At 43.5% G+C, this 17186-nt stretch overlaps 1 protein-coding gene across 3 annotated transcripts in view; it reads left to right on the top strand.

Moving 5' to 3' along the window:
* The window catches only part of LOC115084251 (protein lifeguard 1-like), a 76210-nt gene extending 59405 nt beyond the window's left edge, over positions 1-16805 (top strand). For 2 of the 3 annotated variants that reach the window (XM_029588865.1, XM_029588866.1), the window contains exons 6-10: positions 1365-1402; positions 1497-1584; positions 10842-10931; positions 12131-12178; positions 16491-16640. In XM_029588865.1, the coding sequence (XP_029444725.1) occupies positions 1365-1402; positions 1497-1584; positions 10842-10931; positions 12131-12178; positions 16491-16640 (414 nt within the window). Of the gene's footprint in view, positions 1-1364; positions 1403-1496; positions 1585-10841; positions 10932-12130; positions 12179-16490 lie in introns of all 3 variants that reach the window. The other variant, XM_029588867.1, reaches the window with a different exon arrangement.
* Positions 16806-17186: the final 381 nt, after the last annotated feature.

The following is a 17186-nucleotide window of genomic DNA, read 5'->3' as shown; positions in this document are numbered from 1 at the left end:
AACTGTGGTTAGAGAGGAGGCAGCTTCCCAACTGCCCAAAGTCCATGGCTACTTTTCACCTGTACACTTTGCCCAACATTTCAAAGGGAAAGCATGCACGTACTGTTTCGTTGAAAATACATTTAGGAAGAATTTGAAGACTTGGCTATTCAAACAAGCCTTCCCTTAATCTGTAGCGGCACAAATATGCTGTAATTTTGCTGCCACTACGATTTAATCTCGCTATAATGAGGCTGCAATCACCTCCGCCATCCCTATTCTTACCTCCCCCCCCCCCCCCCCCCTCTTAGTTTTCCTATCTCCCCTCCCTACCCCGCATAGATCCTACCCAGTCAACCCTGTCCTTCCTTAAGAACTAAGTTAAGTTTGGAGTTTAGTTGTATTCTATTCTGTCTAAATTATCCTGAATTTGACTACTCCCTTGATATATTGGACGCCGGTTAAATAGGCGCTAATCCACCCCTAATGCAATTAGGGGATTGGTGCCTATTTAACGCGTGTCCAACGCGGAGTGAATGGGATAGTGCTCATCACATGCAAATGCATGTGAATGAGGCTATTACTCATTCACACCAAATGCAAAAAAATAAATGTCCGTCTCAGACACACATTTAGCATTGAAAAGAAGTACAGAAAAGCAGAAAAAACTGCTTTTTTGTACTTCTTTTAAAAATTTAAAGAAAAAAAAAAAAACTCAGCCAGCCGCATTAAGAAGACCGACACCGATATGCTCAGAGTCGGTTTTCTTAACCGGCCAGCTGCATTATGAAAACCGATGCCGATAAACTCGGCATCGGTTTTCATAACTGGTGGACTGCAGTTATGAAAACCGACGCCAAGTTTATCGGCGTCAGTGTTCATAACCGACAGACCGCCGGTAACCGCGGGATTGCATTAGCAAGGAGGTGCTAGGGTCGCGCCTCCTTGCTAACGCGACCCCCTAATTATAATATAGCATGGCGCCTCCTTTGCGGGTGCCATGCGCATGTTAAGAAAGCAGGCGCTGACTTTTCAGCACCCGCTTTCCGCACTTTTTTTTTTTTGCATCGGCCCTATTGTGATTTGTTTCAGTTCAATTCCTCTCATTCATCATCATCAAAGAACACCTCCAGTACTTTAAAATGCAACCCACACCCCACCCTCAAAATAGCAAATTAGCTTTTTACAAATTATTATTAGGCTACATCAAACATCTGGCACCTCCTCCCATCCTTGATCCATCCCGTGCATTTCCTCCTCCCTCCCAAGTTGAGAACCATTGCAGAGCAAAAGAGAGAAGTGTCTGTCCAAAAATATTTTGAAAGCAAAGGTTTCACATTCTACAAACTAATCCTAACTATTCTCTTGATTCATTTTATTTTTAGACAATTTTCGAAGGTCTAATGCTGGGAGCCATTTCAGTGTAAGTCTACAACAAAAATTATGCCGCTGTTCATTTTGTCACAATGTAGTGTTCCATGGTGTTTAATCTGTTATCATCTGTTTGGGGATTTTAGTTTCTTTGAAGCTGATGCAGTGATGTGGGCTGTCGGAGCAACAGCATTTGTGACCTTAGGTTTGTCCGTATTTGCCCTACAGACAAAAGTAAGTTTTAACTTAAGTCGATTTTAATTTAATAATTTATAGACCACCCTGCTTGACTCTTGTGTAACCACAATAAGGTGCTGAACAAAACAGAACATAAACCAAAACACACATGGCCACATAAAACATAACACATATGTATCAGCAAAAAACATCAGACCAAGACTGGAATAAACAAGCAATTATATAAGATAATTTAATTTAATAATCATCAAATCAACAATAAAATATCTGACCAGTCGTATTCAATAAGAAAATAATTTATTATTTTACCAAAAAATTATAATCTTTAATTCTTCTGCTAGTGAAGTAGTAGTACCGTTTTAGATTCTTCAGAATACCAACCTGCCTGTTTCTTGACTCTTTCAGTTCCATTTTAAGTTTTATTCCTATATATGAATTTGAGGGTTTTTTCATATAATTTTCTTCTTAGATTTTTGTACTTTTATTTTAAATAAAATTGTGTTCCCCTTTTATTATGACCACACCCTTGGTGTTGAAAAAGCTTTCTATTTTATTGAATCCCTCTTCACCTGTTTATGCTATAGATGTCTCAGTGTGCTGGCTGCATGGGACTCTATTGATTCACTCAGATTTGTAATGCTTAGCGTGATGAATGGCCTTATTCAGTAAAGAATTTTTCCAATAAGCACAGAAAAGGGAAAAAAATCATTTTTTAAGAAGGCTCTAAGTCAGATGAGCTATTAAAACTTTAAGTACTTTGACTCCTGGAGGTGCCAGGTACATTTTTAGAATCAAGGCCCTGTCCATGGATCCTTCCTGAATCCCTTTCCTTCTGTCTGCCCTCCAACTCCCACCCCAATGGCCCTTTCTATACCTCTCCTGCCTGCGCTTCCACCCATGATCTTATCCTAGTTCCTTTCCCTCCTTTCCTTTCACCCCTGGTCCCATCCTGAATCCTCGCCCTCCTGTCCCCCATGGCATCCTAAGCCCCCATAGCTCATTTCCAGGTTTATAGTCACCTATCATGGCCCCTTTCTGGGTCCTTCTCTCCCCTGTTGTCAGCTCCCACCTCTTGACTTGTGGAAGCTTCATCTCTTGACTTGTGAAAGCTTCATTTTTTAAGCTTCAATTAGTCAAAAAAACTGCACCCACTGCTTGACTTTTGCATGGTCCTTCAATCTCTTGTGCTCTGTAGCCTAGACTACTGTAACTTATTATACGTGGGGCTTCCCTGTCCTTCTAGATGTCCACTCCAGTTGGTCCAGAATGCTGAAGCACTCATTTTTGTCCGGCTCCAAAACACGTGACCATATCACACCAGTTCTGGTAGACCTACATTGACTCCCCATTAAATGGCAGATTCCATACAAGCTTGCAGTGATCATATTCGGTTTGCTAAATTTGGATCATCTTAGCTAAGTGAGTTCAATCTTGAAAGTCTACAGCCCTCCTAGAACCTTAAGATCAGCCCAGAGGAATCTACTGGAAGTCCCAACAAGTAAAGGTAGCTCACCTTAACATTACGAGGGACCAGGGCTTCTCTGCAGCAAAACCCATTTTGTGTAACTCTTTTCTTAATGAAATCAGAATACAGCCGTGTGTGAAAACTTTCAAGAGGGCTCTAAAGATACATTTTTTCAAGAAAGCCTTCATTGAACAATGAGCAAGGAATGTGTGATTCCTCTATCCCAGTTTTGTTTAATGTGCTGATTGTTTTGATGTTTATTTTTATTATGAATGTTCTCGACTGTTAACTGCTATGAAATCTATGATCTATGTGGGATACAAATTTTAATAAACTAAACTAAACTTGACAGATTTGGGACCTGGGATTAGCAGTATTAGGTGGAAGAGTCAATGCAGGGCCTATAGGAGGCACAAACTCACAGGCTGTGCAGCAGCTCTGCCCCTTCCATGGGTTTCCCTGGCAACAGGAATCACATGCAGTGGGAATGGGTGGGGCTGCTGCAGAGCTTGTGAGTGCATCCTTCTGACAGGCCCTGCACTGATTTTTCCCTCATATTGCTGCCCTGGGCACTTAGGGTGCTGGGGCAGCTCTTGCACCATTCTTCTTCTTGGACCCCTGTACTGTCAACTTGAGCAGAATTTAGGCCACTGTTGGCATGCACTTACAGGCTAATTTTAAAACGAGCGTGCGTGCACCCATACACCCATATATTGGCATGCGAGTGGAGATATACAGAAACTTAAATCAGGCATGCACTTGAGCATGCATGATTTAAATTACATCTACCACGTGTAAGTATGCTCCTAATTTTAAGAGGTTACTTGCGCAAACCTACTTTGTAGAGATGTTTCGGGTTAGAATTTCGTGTTGGACTTTGTTTGGGGGCGCCCCCCACGGGAATTTCATTTTTCCTGTGGTTAGAGGGGGGGTTCAGGGGCCCCGATTTTCGGGTTAGTGCGCACTAACTCCCGATCATGCGCACTAACGTGGCAGAGTTAGTGCGCACGATCGGGGAGTTAGCGCGCACTAACCCGAAAATGAATTTTTTCAGAAATTTCAGAAAAAATTCAATCGTTTTTCGGTTCTCCTGAACCATTCCGAATTAGGCAATTTTGTTGAAATTGCCTAATTCGGGAAAAATGATTGCACATCCCTACTACTTCGTGTATCTCCCATAGGTCTTTGCCGGCTTTAAAAGTGTATGGAAGCAGATTTTAAAACATACTCGTTTGAGGGACATTCCCATTTTTTTTCCAAATAGTCCACCAGTTTGCCCAATCTCGAGGTCATCCAGACCCCTCTGGTAGTTCATCCTGCAGGCTCCTCAGTTGACCCAGAACCCTCACCCTGTCCTGTAAACCCTAAAACCCAGGATCTGAAGACTTGCTCCTCATCAGGACCAGCAGTAATGTTCTGCAGTTTTAAAGTACAGAGTTACGTGTGTAAGTGTTGGCCCCGCCCCTTTTCTGCACCCTTATTTTTGGCCGCTCATATACGCGGCTCTTAAAAACTGCATTGCTCATATGCCCCTCACATATGCACATACATGGGCATTTTTGTGCTAGCAAAGCTTTTAAAATCGACCTCATAGTTTTCATTTCTGGACCACATTTGGCCTGAGCCCCTGGGAAGCTGCCTGGTTCACTCATTCCAGTGGCAGATACTGCCAGTATATCTCTCTTCAGTAGTGAAATAAATTAGAATGAAAAAGGAGAGTTGAATCATTTTGTCTTAACTGCTAATTATTGAAAAATATGTTGTTAGTATTGCTGCTTTAAAAGAAAACTGCTCTCTCTATCCTGTGCAGCATTTCAAAAGAGTACAGACACCTAGTAATGCACGTCATCCTTAAACGTAATTTTTCACCTACGTTAGCTGTCCTGCAGGTCTTTTAAATCCCTGGCCATAAGCAAGTAATATCACCAAGAGATTACTTCATAGTCACTGGAGCAGTCTCATGATGCCAGTAAGTGACATGACAAACTGCACCAACTGAGGTTTTAATATTAAAAAAAGAAAGAATAATATATGTAGGATCTTCATTTTCAGTTATTTTATTTTACTTTCTCCAACAATGTATCAATGTTTATTGTAATCAACAAAAACAGGAGAAAATCAATAGGGAAAAAAAAAAATGAAGTAATTTATTCCCACTGATTTCTGTCATTTGGTTGGTAATAATAAACACTGATAAATTTCCAGGGAAAATAAAATAAAAGCTGAAAACGAAGGTCCCTAAATATACGGCACATTACTTATATGAGCTGAGTGACCTTTTACGGCTTGGGGACAGGGAAATACCTACTGTATCTGAACGTAACTTGTTCTGAGCTGCCAAGGCATAGGTGTGAGCTAAATTTTAAAAAAAGGAATTTCAAGGCATGGCTGAAGAGCTGGTATGAGGAAAAGGGGTTTGGATTTCTTGTGGACTGGGACTCTACCTGGAGGGATACAAGACTTTGGGGTACATATCTGAAGAATATCCGAATAACTTAGCCGGATATAACTTATCCGGCTAAGTTCCGTGGATAGTCAGCGGCACGGCTATGCCACTGAATAATAATCCTGTAGAAGTCGCTATTAGCCATTTACGTTTAGACCTGTTATTGAGCAGGTCTAACTTAGACAGACAACTTATCCTGCTAAGTCTCAATATCGCTACTTAGCCAGATAAGTTATCCGGTTATGTAGCGCTACCCCGATCCACCCACTGCCCACCCGCAACGTTCTCCGGCTAATAAGTGACTTATCTGACTATCCAGCAATCACTACATATAAGCTGATATTCAGCGGCTGCTAGATAGACGGATAAGTCCTACTTATTCAGCTATCTGCTGTTTGAATATTCGGCCCCATATGTTAGTGATGGGCTTGTATTTGTCCGAGAAGGGAATCATAGACCTAGGTGAACAGTTCAGATCATACATTGCCAAGAGTTTAACTAGATGAGGATGGTGGTGGATGGAAGCTGACTGAATAAGACCACCAATCCTGACAAACTAGAGAGATAAGTGAAGAAACACACAAAAGTGGAAATCCCAGATTGTCATCGGGGGAACAGGGAAGTTAAGGAGGGTAGGTATGAAGAAACATCATCTAAAAGGCTATGTGTACAAATGCTCATTGTCTGGGGTAATAAACTTCCAGACCTGCAGATCCAGAGGCAGATCTGGATTTTGTAGCTATCTCATAGTTGTGGCTTAATGAGTTCCATAGCTGGAATATGGCTACAATCTGTTCAGGTAGAGCAGAGCAAGCAGAAAAGGGGGAAGAGTGGCACTTAATTAAAAAAAATAATAACATTAACGCAACTGAAATGCAGCGGGTTACAGGAAAAGAGGAAGCACTGTGAGCTCTCTTGGAAAGGGGAAATGATCTTGAGAAATGACCATTTCCACATCCATAATCCACAGACCTCCAGCACGGGCAGAAGGGTTGAAATAACACACGTACTTTTAGGCAACGTTAGAAGAGGTGTTCCCAGGGGCGTATTTTCAGTAGGACTGGAATATAACTTGCATAGATTTTCTTCTCAAGTCTACATGTGTTATTTTACAGAGAAAATCTACCCACACAAACATACAAGAGCAATTGTCTGTGAGCATTTTGTATCTGTGGTAAGATGCACCTGTTTTCCCTTTTACAAACTTCGCGCAAAGTTCGCAGTTAAAAAGTACCTGAAGGCTTTTCCCCAGTGCAGACAGTTTGAAAATTGCCCCCATGGTGATTTGCCCGAAGTCATAAGCATCAGTGGGAGAAGCCAAATTTGAATCCAGGGCTTTTGGTTCTCAATCCATTATTTTAGTCCATCAGCTGCAGGAAAATTAGGACTGAGATTCAGGGCTCTAGTCCAGAGTCGCTTCTCAAGCAACTGGTAACAGAGCCCACAAAGGAGGGAGGTAACACTGGACCTGGTACTTCCAAATGGGAAAGCGTTTCTAAATATCATCGATTGTGGCCATCTGAGAGCCTAGTGATCCCCAAATCGGTCACACATGGGTCCTGGACTTCTGCAGTGCCAACTTTGTTAAGATAGAGAGTCGCTGGCAGGGTGGGAACATTCTTGTGAAGTCAAAAGACAGTGGGCAAAACTAAAAGCAGCCATTGTAAGGGCAACAATTCTTTATGTTAGGAAGATAAATAAAAGAAAAAGGGAAAAATAGTACATCTAGTTTTTAAAAGAACTAAATTAGTGTAAAAATATTACCATTCAGGAGGTACTTAGGATCTCAGAAAGATGAGTTCTGGGGATAAATATCTGGAGAAGCTGAGGAAGCAGGGAAGGCAGTCAGAATAGGAAAGGGACAAGCTAATGCCATAAAGCAGGTTGATGATTTTACTTTCAGATATATTACCGAAAGGAAGAAATGCAGTGATGGGATTGTAAGACTGAAGTGAAAAGAAGTAATGTCGGTGGTGACGAGTTAAAAGTAGAAACATTGAACATACCCTTTTGTTCAGTTTTCAGTGAAGAAAGGGTGGAGAAGGAGAACTGATCATTTGCCAATGCAACGTATAGTACAGTAGTACCGTATGTTGTTTACCAAAAAAAAGAGGGTTTGCATGGACCTGGTAACACTGAACATGAACAAAGCAATGGGGTGAGATGGGATACATCCTAGGATATTGATGGAACTCAGAGATTTTGACAGCTCCACTGACAGTTCTGCTTAGTTGATCTTTGAAAAGTGGTTCCAGAGAACCTGAGATGGGCAGATGTCATCCCACGTCATACAAAAGATGGGTGCAGGGATGGAGCTGGTAACAATGAACCAATTCTCTTTGCGTATACTTGATTTCTGTGGTTGACGCAGGGTGTTTTGTGTAGGTTGAAGACTGGTTCTTCTATAAGAAAACCACCGGAGCCTAATTCAGAAGCTTTGCCTTCGGCAGTGTGGCTTTAATAATGCTCAGTGCCTTCATAAAGCAATTATGCTGCAATCAAACTGTAACAAGGTGAAATAGCCTTTACAATCTTTCCTGTGTCTAACTGGAGCCAGCTTCCAAGTTGCTGCATACCTGGAATTGGGGGAAGCTGCAGGAGTACTGCTGCCAGCTTCAGCTGAGCTCTTGTAGAGGAGTTTTTCTCTTATTCCTGGTAATACCATATTGGCACCCCATCCCCTCTATTTCTACTTACCTGAATGCCTATGTTGCACTTCCAGTATGCAAAAGAGGGTTATCACATATCGCCCCAGAGGTAGTGTTAACACCCTTTTAGGGTAACCCCATGGTCACTTGGCACCCGACAGCCACTGCACAGCTTCACCTGCGTACATGCCCCCTACAGTGGCAAATCTCCTGATTGCAAACTCAGGTCCTGCTTACTTCTGGACATGTGCCCTGCCCTGCAAGTTATCCCCTTAGTGGGTTCTAGGGACATACCGGCGCCGCAAAACCCAGGGGTCACACAGTTCCCTAAAATGACGCCTACAGCCCAAGCACAAAAAATAGCGGGATCACTCTGCAACTCACTTCTCTGGGTCACGGAGCAGCCACAAACAGGCTAAGAACTTTATTAATACAGAGGAGACAACAAAGAAAACGGATTATACAAATAACATAATCTAGTGCAAGTTCATTATCACTAGCCAGTGGTCAAGGAATCTCTGGTAAAGGTAATGAGGGCACCGGGCAGCCTTGACTGAGCAGGACCGCAGTGATAAGGCTGCATTGTGCTTCCTGGATGGCGTGGGGAAACCTGCATGGGTCTGAGGTTGCAACCCTAAAGAGGACACAATGGATTCGGGGTTGGGTTCCAAGGGTGAATTTTATCTTCTTGGGGTAAATCTGCACACAATCACTACTGGGCAGACTAGATGGGCCTCTTTGGTCTTTACCTGCTGTTATTTATTATGTTACTATGTATATCAATTTCAGTTTTGGTTAAATTAATGGAGTCACTACTATTGCAACAGTAGTGGTTCAGCTCCAGCAAACCGAACTTAAGACAACTTATCTGTTGTATTTTATCCATTAGGGTAAAATAAATGCAGATATCTAGTGAATAAGGCATGCAGAAATCCAAGAATATCTCACCCCCAGTACATGAAGAGGAACGGGCTGAGATCTGATGAGCACTAAACAGGAGATAAATCTCAGAATGATCATATCTGTTAATTTCAAGATATCATAATACTGCCACAGGCCATAGGGATATTAGGGAGCATAGGGAGAAGTATAACCAGTAGAAAAAAAAAAAAGAAATGATCATGACTTTGTACAAATCATTGGTGAGATCTCATCTGGAGTATTGTGTCCAATTCTGTATGCCACATCTCCAAAATAATGTAGAGTAGAGGTAGTCCAGAGAAAGGCTACCAAAATGGTGCAGAGTCTGCACCAAAAGCCCTGTGAAGTGAGATTCAAGGACCTAAATAAGTAAAGGACAGAGGAGATGAGTGAGCAGGGACATATGACAGAGATATTCAGATACCTCAAAGGTATAAATACTGCACAAGAAGCAAATATGTTCATTGGAAAGAATGTTGTAGAACTAGGGATCATAATATGAGGCTCAAAGAGGGTAGACTCAGGAATAACATAACAAAGTACTTCACAGAGAGAGTGGTGCATACATGAAACAGCCTCCTAGTAAAACCTAAACAACATCAGAAGTCAAGAAAGCACGTGACAAGCACAGAGGATCCTTGGTTGCAATGAAATGAAGGTAATATCAGAGATCAAGTAGACAGGGCAAGAATGGCAAACACCCTGGATGCCAAGCCAAGGGAAGGGAGGAGGCACCACATCATCCTTTTGAGGGAAGGGGAAGTGCTAAGCAGGGCTTTATGTGTGGGGGAATGGCGTGAAACGCAGCTCCACCACTTCCTTTCAGACTTAAGAGGAAGAGCAGCAGGAAGTGTTCTGCACGAACCCCTCTAGGCAGCCTGCAGAGAAGAGGGGCAGAGCGGAGTGCTGTTCTTCAGGGAACAGGAGGAGAGCGTGAGATCCTGAAGCAGTCACTGCAGACACAAAAAGGGGTTGAGTTAGCACAAGTCTGAAACTCGTGAGCAGTAATGCCCATCATGAACGCTTCAATGCTGGCTACTATGCTACTGCTCACAAGTTTCAAACCTGTGCTAATTCAACTCCATTTTGTGTCCATAACCTGTGCCTTAATTTGTGGTGGAATGACCTAGAACAGTGTTCTGCCACCTTTTTTTCTGAGACCTGAGGGAGTGGAGAAGGACCCATGGTGTAAACCAGTTCTGGTGGGTGAAGGATGACTGGAGGTTGAACACTGGTGGGGGCTGGGGATGGAGATCACTGGGGTAAGGATGAGGAAGTGTTTGGGAAAAAAAGTGCCTGGCTCCACCACCTCTGACCGGTCACATCTGCCCAAGGCACCACTCTTCACATTCCTCCCCCTCCCCTGGTTCCATTTCCTTTTTGTCTACAAATTAAACCCTGGCACTAAAAGCAACCCTTACCCGGGCCACCATTTTGTTCAGAGTCTGCTTTGCAAGTAGAAACTGTGGTATTACCACAGGAAAACAAAATAGGTAGATTGGATAGGCCTTGTGGTCTTTATCTGCTTTCCTCTTCTACGTGTCTATGAAAGGTGGAGGGAATGCTAAAAAGAACAGTTAAATTCTGAAGGATTTGTACTGAGGGCCTTCTCCCATTTGGTGACTCTGGGATGCATGCTTAGTATATCTGGCCCATTGTTCATCATTTTATTGGACACATGGTAGGTGGGGCCCCTGAGCATTATTGTACAACATGAATGTAACTGTTGTTTTATTCTGTTTGCCACAATTATATTTGAGTATCATTCTTCTTTCTAACGATGCTTGATGCCTGCTGTAATTGTTGTCTGCAGTGGGACTTCACCATGGCCTCCGGGATTATGGTCGTCGTTCTTCTGGCGCTATTAGCTTTTGGACTTCTTTGTGCCATCATAAGATCATTTGTGAGTATTTCACTTTATATGGTTCAAATAACATTATTCTAGCTGAGCTGAACCAGTCTAATTTTAAATGACCGAGAAAAGGATTTTAGGAGATTTTATGTTACATTGCATTATTATCTTACTTTGGACTAGAACACTGATTTAGAGCTAGTTACATGGTTGTCAACCGCAACCCAGAATGGGTGCTGAGTCTGTATAGATTTCGACTGGCCCTGGTTCTGCCACCGTCCTGATGGTGATGGCTAATCCTAAGAGACACCAGAGGGGTTCCAGCAGTGAGGCTGGCAATGCTGAGCTCCTGGGGAGACTCCTGCACTGCTCTAGCTGTGAGATTTTGGCTAGAAGCACCAGATAAGCGAGAGAAAAAAATATAAACCAGACCACATGCTTGTTTATTTAAGGAGATTCCTTTAGTTCTGAATTTCTTGTTAAATGAAATAAACAGCTAGTCTGAAGGCCTAGTAGTTAGTGCACCACGTTACCAAACAGGTGCAATTCTTGGCTGAGCATCCTTTTGCTCCTGGCATGCAGTGCCTTCTCAGCTACTGAAGAGAAGGCAGGGCTAAATACTGCTTTTAAGGCAATACCAGGAGAAGAGCAAGCTCCATTTCATTAAAAATAGGCTAATCCAGTCCTGCTTTTGCCCCATGGTGTCCCAATGTTTTGTAGTTTTGCTTTTCTTAAGAAAGCATTTTTTTTTAAATTTGGTTTCGGTTTTCATTATTTAAACATTTCTTTTTCATTTTAAATAAATGAAATAAAAGAAACAAACAATAAATAAAAGAAATTAAACATTAAAGCAGATAAGTCCACAGAAAGTTTTTGTATTTTTTCACGCTTTTTTGTCTTTGTTGATTTTGACTTGGTTGTGTATTTATTGCTATATTTGTTTTTTATGTACATCGCCCAGGATATGGGCAATTAATAAATTCAAATAAAAGATAAAGATAAAAACACTTCCTGTGCAAACTCCTAAGAATATTTTTTTCTGTAAGTGATAACGATGCAGGTCAAAAGTGCTTGCATTTCATTAATTTGAGGGAGCGTGCTACGATTTCCAAGGCATTACCCCAAAGGTGTTTCTGGTTTTTATTTTGAAGGATCATTTAATCTGAACACATTGCAGGTGTCTGACTTGATGTTTTGCATTCAATCCCTTCATCCCTGACACTTTTTCCCTTCTCTCTTGTCCCTCCCAGTGGTTACAGATAGTTTATGCTTCCCTGGGGGTGCTCATCTTTGCTGTGGTAAGTCTCTCCTCTTCATGTTAATGATCTTAAAAAGAGATGCCCTTTCTCCAGGAGAAGAGAGAGGAACTGATGGCTGTGCATACAGTACCAAAGCTGCTGAACATCTTTAAAAGAAGTTTGCAAACAATTTTGAGGAACCTCGAAAAAATTCCAAACGTTCACCAAAATGATTTGATGAATCTCTCTGCAGGATGAATCTCTCTTCCCTCCTTCCAACCAGTGTTTTAGTTATCTCCCCCAACTGATGAGGTATATCTGTCTCTCCCCTAATGCCTCTGCTCATTGCTCAGCCCCCTCCTAGCCATGTGATACTTAGAGTTACCAACTGGCTCCAGATTTTCAGGACAGACTGAGATCCAGTCCTGGTTTTACCCCATAGCATGCTGGGACTTATTCTGATTTCCCTATTACATTCCCTTAGAAAATCAAGACTTTAAGTACCTGCATGTAGGGAAGTAAAGCCAGGACTGAATCTCAATCTGTCCTGAAAATCTGGAGCCAGTTGGCAACCCTAGTGATACCAAATCTTGCCATCTTCCTGCTCTTACGACCCATGATACTGTTGAGCCTACCCTCACCATCTCCTTGATGATGATCCCCCCACAATGGGGTGAAAGTGAGAGAGGGTTCACAGCTGTCAGCTTGAAGAAGGAGGGGTGCGAGGCAGAAGAAAAGCTTAAGTCAGGCTCAGCATAGGGTGGAATGACAGAGCTCATTAGTGGGGGTGAGAGAGAGGGAGGTAGGACTTGGTGGCATCAGCAGGGAAAAGGAAAAGGGAAAAGAGATCAGAGATCTTTATTAGGTTTTCCACAGATCTGCTGAGAAAAATATGATGAATTTACTCAAAAGATGTGGGGACAATCCTGAAAATTCAATTAACCAAGCATGAATTCCCTGGTTTAAATTTGGCCTTGACATACTCACACAGCTCCTACAGCTATTGAAGGATGCAGTAAATAACAGCTGGGGATATATTAAGCTGGGTAGGCAAATTATGGTTTTATAGAGGGGGAGCAGAGCGCTATTCCCCCTCTGTAGTTTTCCTTCCCCGGCAGGTATCCTCATTCCCACCCACCACTGCTCTTTTGCTCTCAGTCTCAGATGGATGCTGGCAAGCAGCCCTTACCTTTGTTTCCAGTTGAACCAGCCTATAGCGAGGGAGCCTCAATGCAGGACCAGAGTCCAGGTCTTAAGATCTTCTTTTCCAGGAGTCAGTCTCCAGGTAGTCTCCAGGAAGTTTGTGCATGTGTAAATCTGCTGCAGACTCTAGGGATATGCAGACAATTTTTAGCTTGTTATGCTTCTGTTTGGTTTGTTTTGTTCAGGGCTTTTTTTTTTTTTTTTTTCCATTTTGTTTGTTCTTTTTTGTTTTTGGTATATAGTGCGTGTTGATTTGCAAAGAAAGCACACTAGCCACCAGCCCCCTAGCATCCCCCTGAAAACTGTTAGGCCAGATGCCCCATCTCCCTCCCTCCCACCAGAAGCCACAAGCGCATGCAGCACTGACTTATCCTTCCCACCTGCCCAAAGTGAAAATCAGTGCTGATCCCCTCCCCCCCCCCCCCCTAAACCCAAGAAGTCCCCACCTGTAAAGGATGCAAAGCCTAGCTGAGAGGACACAGGCTTTGGTCCTGCCACCTAGGCATGATCTAGCATTGTTCTGACAGCAACGCCCGACAGCATTCACTGTCACTGTCAGAGCAACACTGGACACTTAACTGGCAGGACCAAAACTTGGGTCCTCATGGCTAGGAGGTGGGACTTCTTAGGAGTAAGGGAGCAGTGTCTGGCTCTGATGTGCATGATTGTGGCATCTGGTGGGAGGAGGATGTCTGGCCCCAGCATTTTTAAAGGGGCGAGCTGCAAGGGGGCTTCTGGAGGGCTAGCAGCTCCCCCCCCCAGCATAACAATTTTATATTGCCGGAACAAGAAGGGATGCCAGGGGCTGGCTGCTCCCCAGCAAAGTGGCGGCATAATCCAAACATAAAACTATTTGAAAATAAAAAAAAAATATTTTTTTTTTAGAAAAGTTCAGTTGAATTGTTGGTTTGTTTGTAATGAACCAAACTGAACATCAACTCATTCGTCATGTTTTTCCCATTCAGGAAATGCATATCCCTAGCAGATTCTACATGAGCACTGCCCAAACTTGTATCCAATATGACACCATTTTAACACTTGAAAATGCACAACCTCAGATTATGATGAAAACAAATTAGAAGACCTCCCTTCCTTATCCATCTTTCCTGAAGAGAGAAGGCCATGGTGGCCAGAACAGTTACAGTGATAGCAGAAGCAATGGGAAACAGCACTTGCCCACAGGCTCTGGCCCTCCACAAGGATTTTCCTGTCTAACAGGAAACCTTTCACGCAGAAGGGACCAGGAGCCGCGCGCGCACCCTGGTGAAGGCTGACGCAGAGATCTGGAGGGAGGGGGCAGGGCATCGCAGACCTGTTTCTTGTGTCCTGATGCTCTGCACATTTGTACAATGCAGTGGACTCTAGCCACTGATTTTAAGAGCCCATATTAGGTTGCAACCAACCAGTTTGGGAACCACTGCTCTTGTCTACCCTGGTTGTTTCAATCGCTGACTTGCTGCAGCCTGACCGTGACAGGGAGCAGAAGCATCAGGGAGCCGAAATTCAGTTGAAACTGAAAACTAGTTATCTCAGTGGAGAACAGCTAAGTATCAGGCTTTTAAAGATACAGTTCATACCAAAGTTTCTTGGCGGCAGAAACAACTGAAAGTTACATGACACGAGAACTGAGCAGTGAGCGACAGGATGGGCTGGGCTATGCCTAGGCCCCCACGGGTTCCAAAACGTACATTAAATACAATAATCTGTCTGACTCCAAGCAATGGTTGATTGGACCATGAGACATCAATTCCCTGTCTGGTTTTAGAAATGTCATGCTATGCAATGTTCATGTCTCCAGCTGCTTATAAAGTAATCATGCACAAAACTGTGCATCTTCCAAACTTCCCCCCAAACAAATGTTTCCTGATCATAGCAATATTCCCCTCTGCACCGTGCATTGTTTTGTCAGCCAGTACGTGCTTTAGACTAGTGTTTCACAACCTTTTGAAGCCCAAAGCACACCTACATTAATATGATGTTTGGCACGCCAGACTCCATGCAGAAAGCAGTGCGGACTCATAGGGCCAAAAGAAGGGCTGGAGAAGCATCGGAAGCCTACCAGTCTCTCTTCCAAATTTCTAATCAAAGGCAGAGAGAGGAGGCAGAGACACAGATGAACCCGTCACAATGGATCAGCTCTCTCTGTATACACATTGCAGGTCACAGGAGTAGCTGGGGTTGTATGGGCGACCAGGTTAGTTACCTCGGCTGCAGCATGTGACTGCCAGAGCTCCTTCACTGCTGCTGCATCCAACACTCACGAGTAAATCACATCCGGAGCTCAGTGCATGCTCTCCCCTCCCCATCGCACACAGCCTGGGGATAGGACAGAGGCTCAGGCTAGGGAAGATGAGGCGATGCTGTGTGAGTTGCCTGCTGCATAAAGTTTAGTCCGGCTAACCGTGCTGCCCATTAATTACCATGCTCTGGGGCTCATGCTTTAGCTAGGAAGAGGCACGCATGCTTACATGTGTCCTCAGACAGGAGCTCCTGTACACTGGTATCTCTTCTTGCTGTGAGGTGCTTGGAGCAGAGCCCAGATTCTGGCCTGGGGCTGAGCATCAGGCAGTGGTGCTTTTTCCTGATCAGGTCTGAAGGCACACCAGTAAGGCCATGGCACACTGGATGGGAAACACTGGTTTAGATTTCTGTCAGGGTTTGTTTAAAGAATGACATTGCCTGAACAAAGGATTTCAGTGGTCTTGAGACCTTGCATATTAAAACATTTGTTAATCTAGTTAAGGGATCATCTCTATCCTGTGACTTTGCTGCTTTTAACAATTGTTATATTTGATGAAGTAACACTCTACTCCCTTTCTATTGACTGAAATATGGAGGTCAGGGTGTGAAGTTTTATGTACTTTTAAAAAAATGCTATTTTTTTTTAATTTTCTTTTTTCTTTTTTTTTTAATAGGAGGTTTATTCCTCCTGCTTTGGGAATGGTTGTAGCATTGTCATTGTGTCGCCCCCCTGGGGGTCAGGTGGCAGGATAGCAACCATCCTATATTGTACAGGTTCTCAATATCAGGCAAAAGGCCAAAACAAGAAGGGACTGTCTGCAGCTCATGGCTCAGACCCCACACTTGGGATCTTAGGCAGAAAGAGCCCACCTAGAAGTCCAGTGCTAACAAAGGCCTTTTGCTTCTTCCCTTTCTCCTCTTCTGCCAGTACTTGGTGGTGGACACCCAGCTCATGATGGGAGGGAAGCACCGCTACAGCATAGACCCGGAAGAATACGTCTTTGCAGCGCTGAACCTCTACCTGGATATTATAAACCTTTTCCTCTTCATCCTGCAAATAATAGGACTGTCGCGCTAGAGGGCACGAGTGCAAGATGATCTGGATGGCAGCTGTTGAAAGCTAAATGCACTGATGGGCAAGGCAAAATGCCCGGACTGAGGGGCAGGGTCCTGTTCCACGCGTCTGTGGGACGCACCGTAGCACTGCATGTAGGGAAAATAAACATAAGTCTTCAGAAGGAAATGCTATGACTCAGCTGTCTTTTTTCGTTAAGCCACGGGAAGAGAGAAATCAAGAGTGCTCACAACCTTTTATAGATAATTTCACATTAGTGTGCCCAGTGAGTGGTGTTCACCCTAAACGCAGGCACCTGGGTTCTTTTTCCTAAAAGGTAAATAAAAAAAGCTGTTGAATTGGAGCCCAGGAGGGGAGGGACCCTTGACTATCTACCTTTACCACACAACTGGCACTTCACACAGAGCCTGGGTGTGCCCAAGGACTCGCCCTTTAGTTCAGAGGCAAAGCTAAGGGAGAGATTTAATGCACACGACAGTCCATTCGCCTCCTGCTCTTCTGTGAGAGAAGTGCAGGCTTCCAAATAGGTTTAGTTCAGGTTTTGGATGT

This window comes from Rhinatrema bivittatum, chromosome 2 (genome assembly GCF_901001135.1).
Source record: "Rhinatrema bivittatum chromosome 2, aRhiBiv1.1, whole genome shotgun sequence".
In the NCBI taxonomy this organism is placed as follows: domain Eukaryota; kingdom Metazoa; phylum Chordata; class Amphibia; order Gymnophiona; family Rhinatrematidae; genus Rhinatrema; species Rhinatrema bivittatum.
This window is presented reverse-complemented; position numbering and strand designations above follow the sequence as displayed.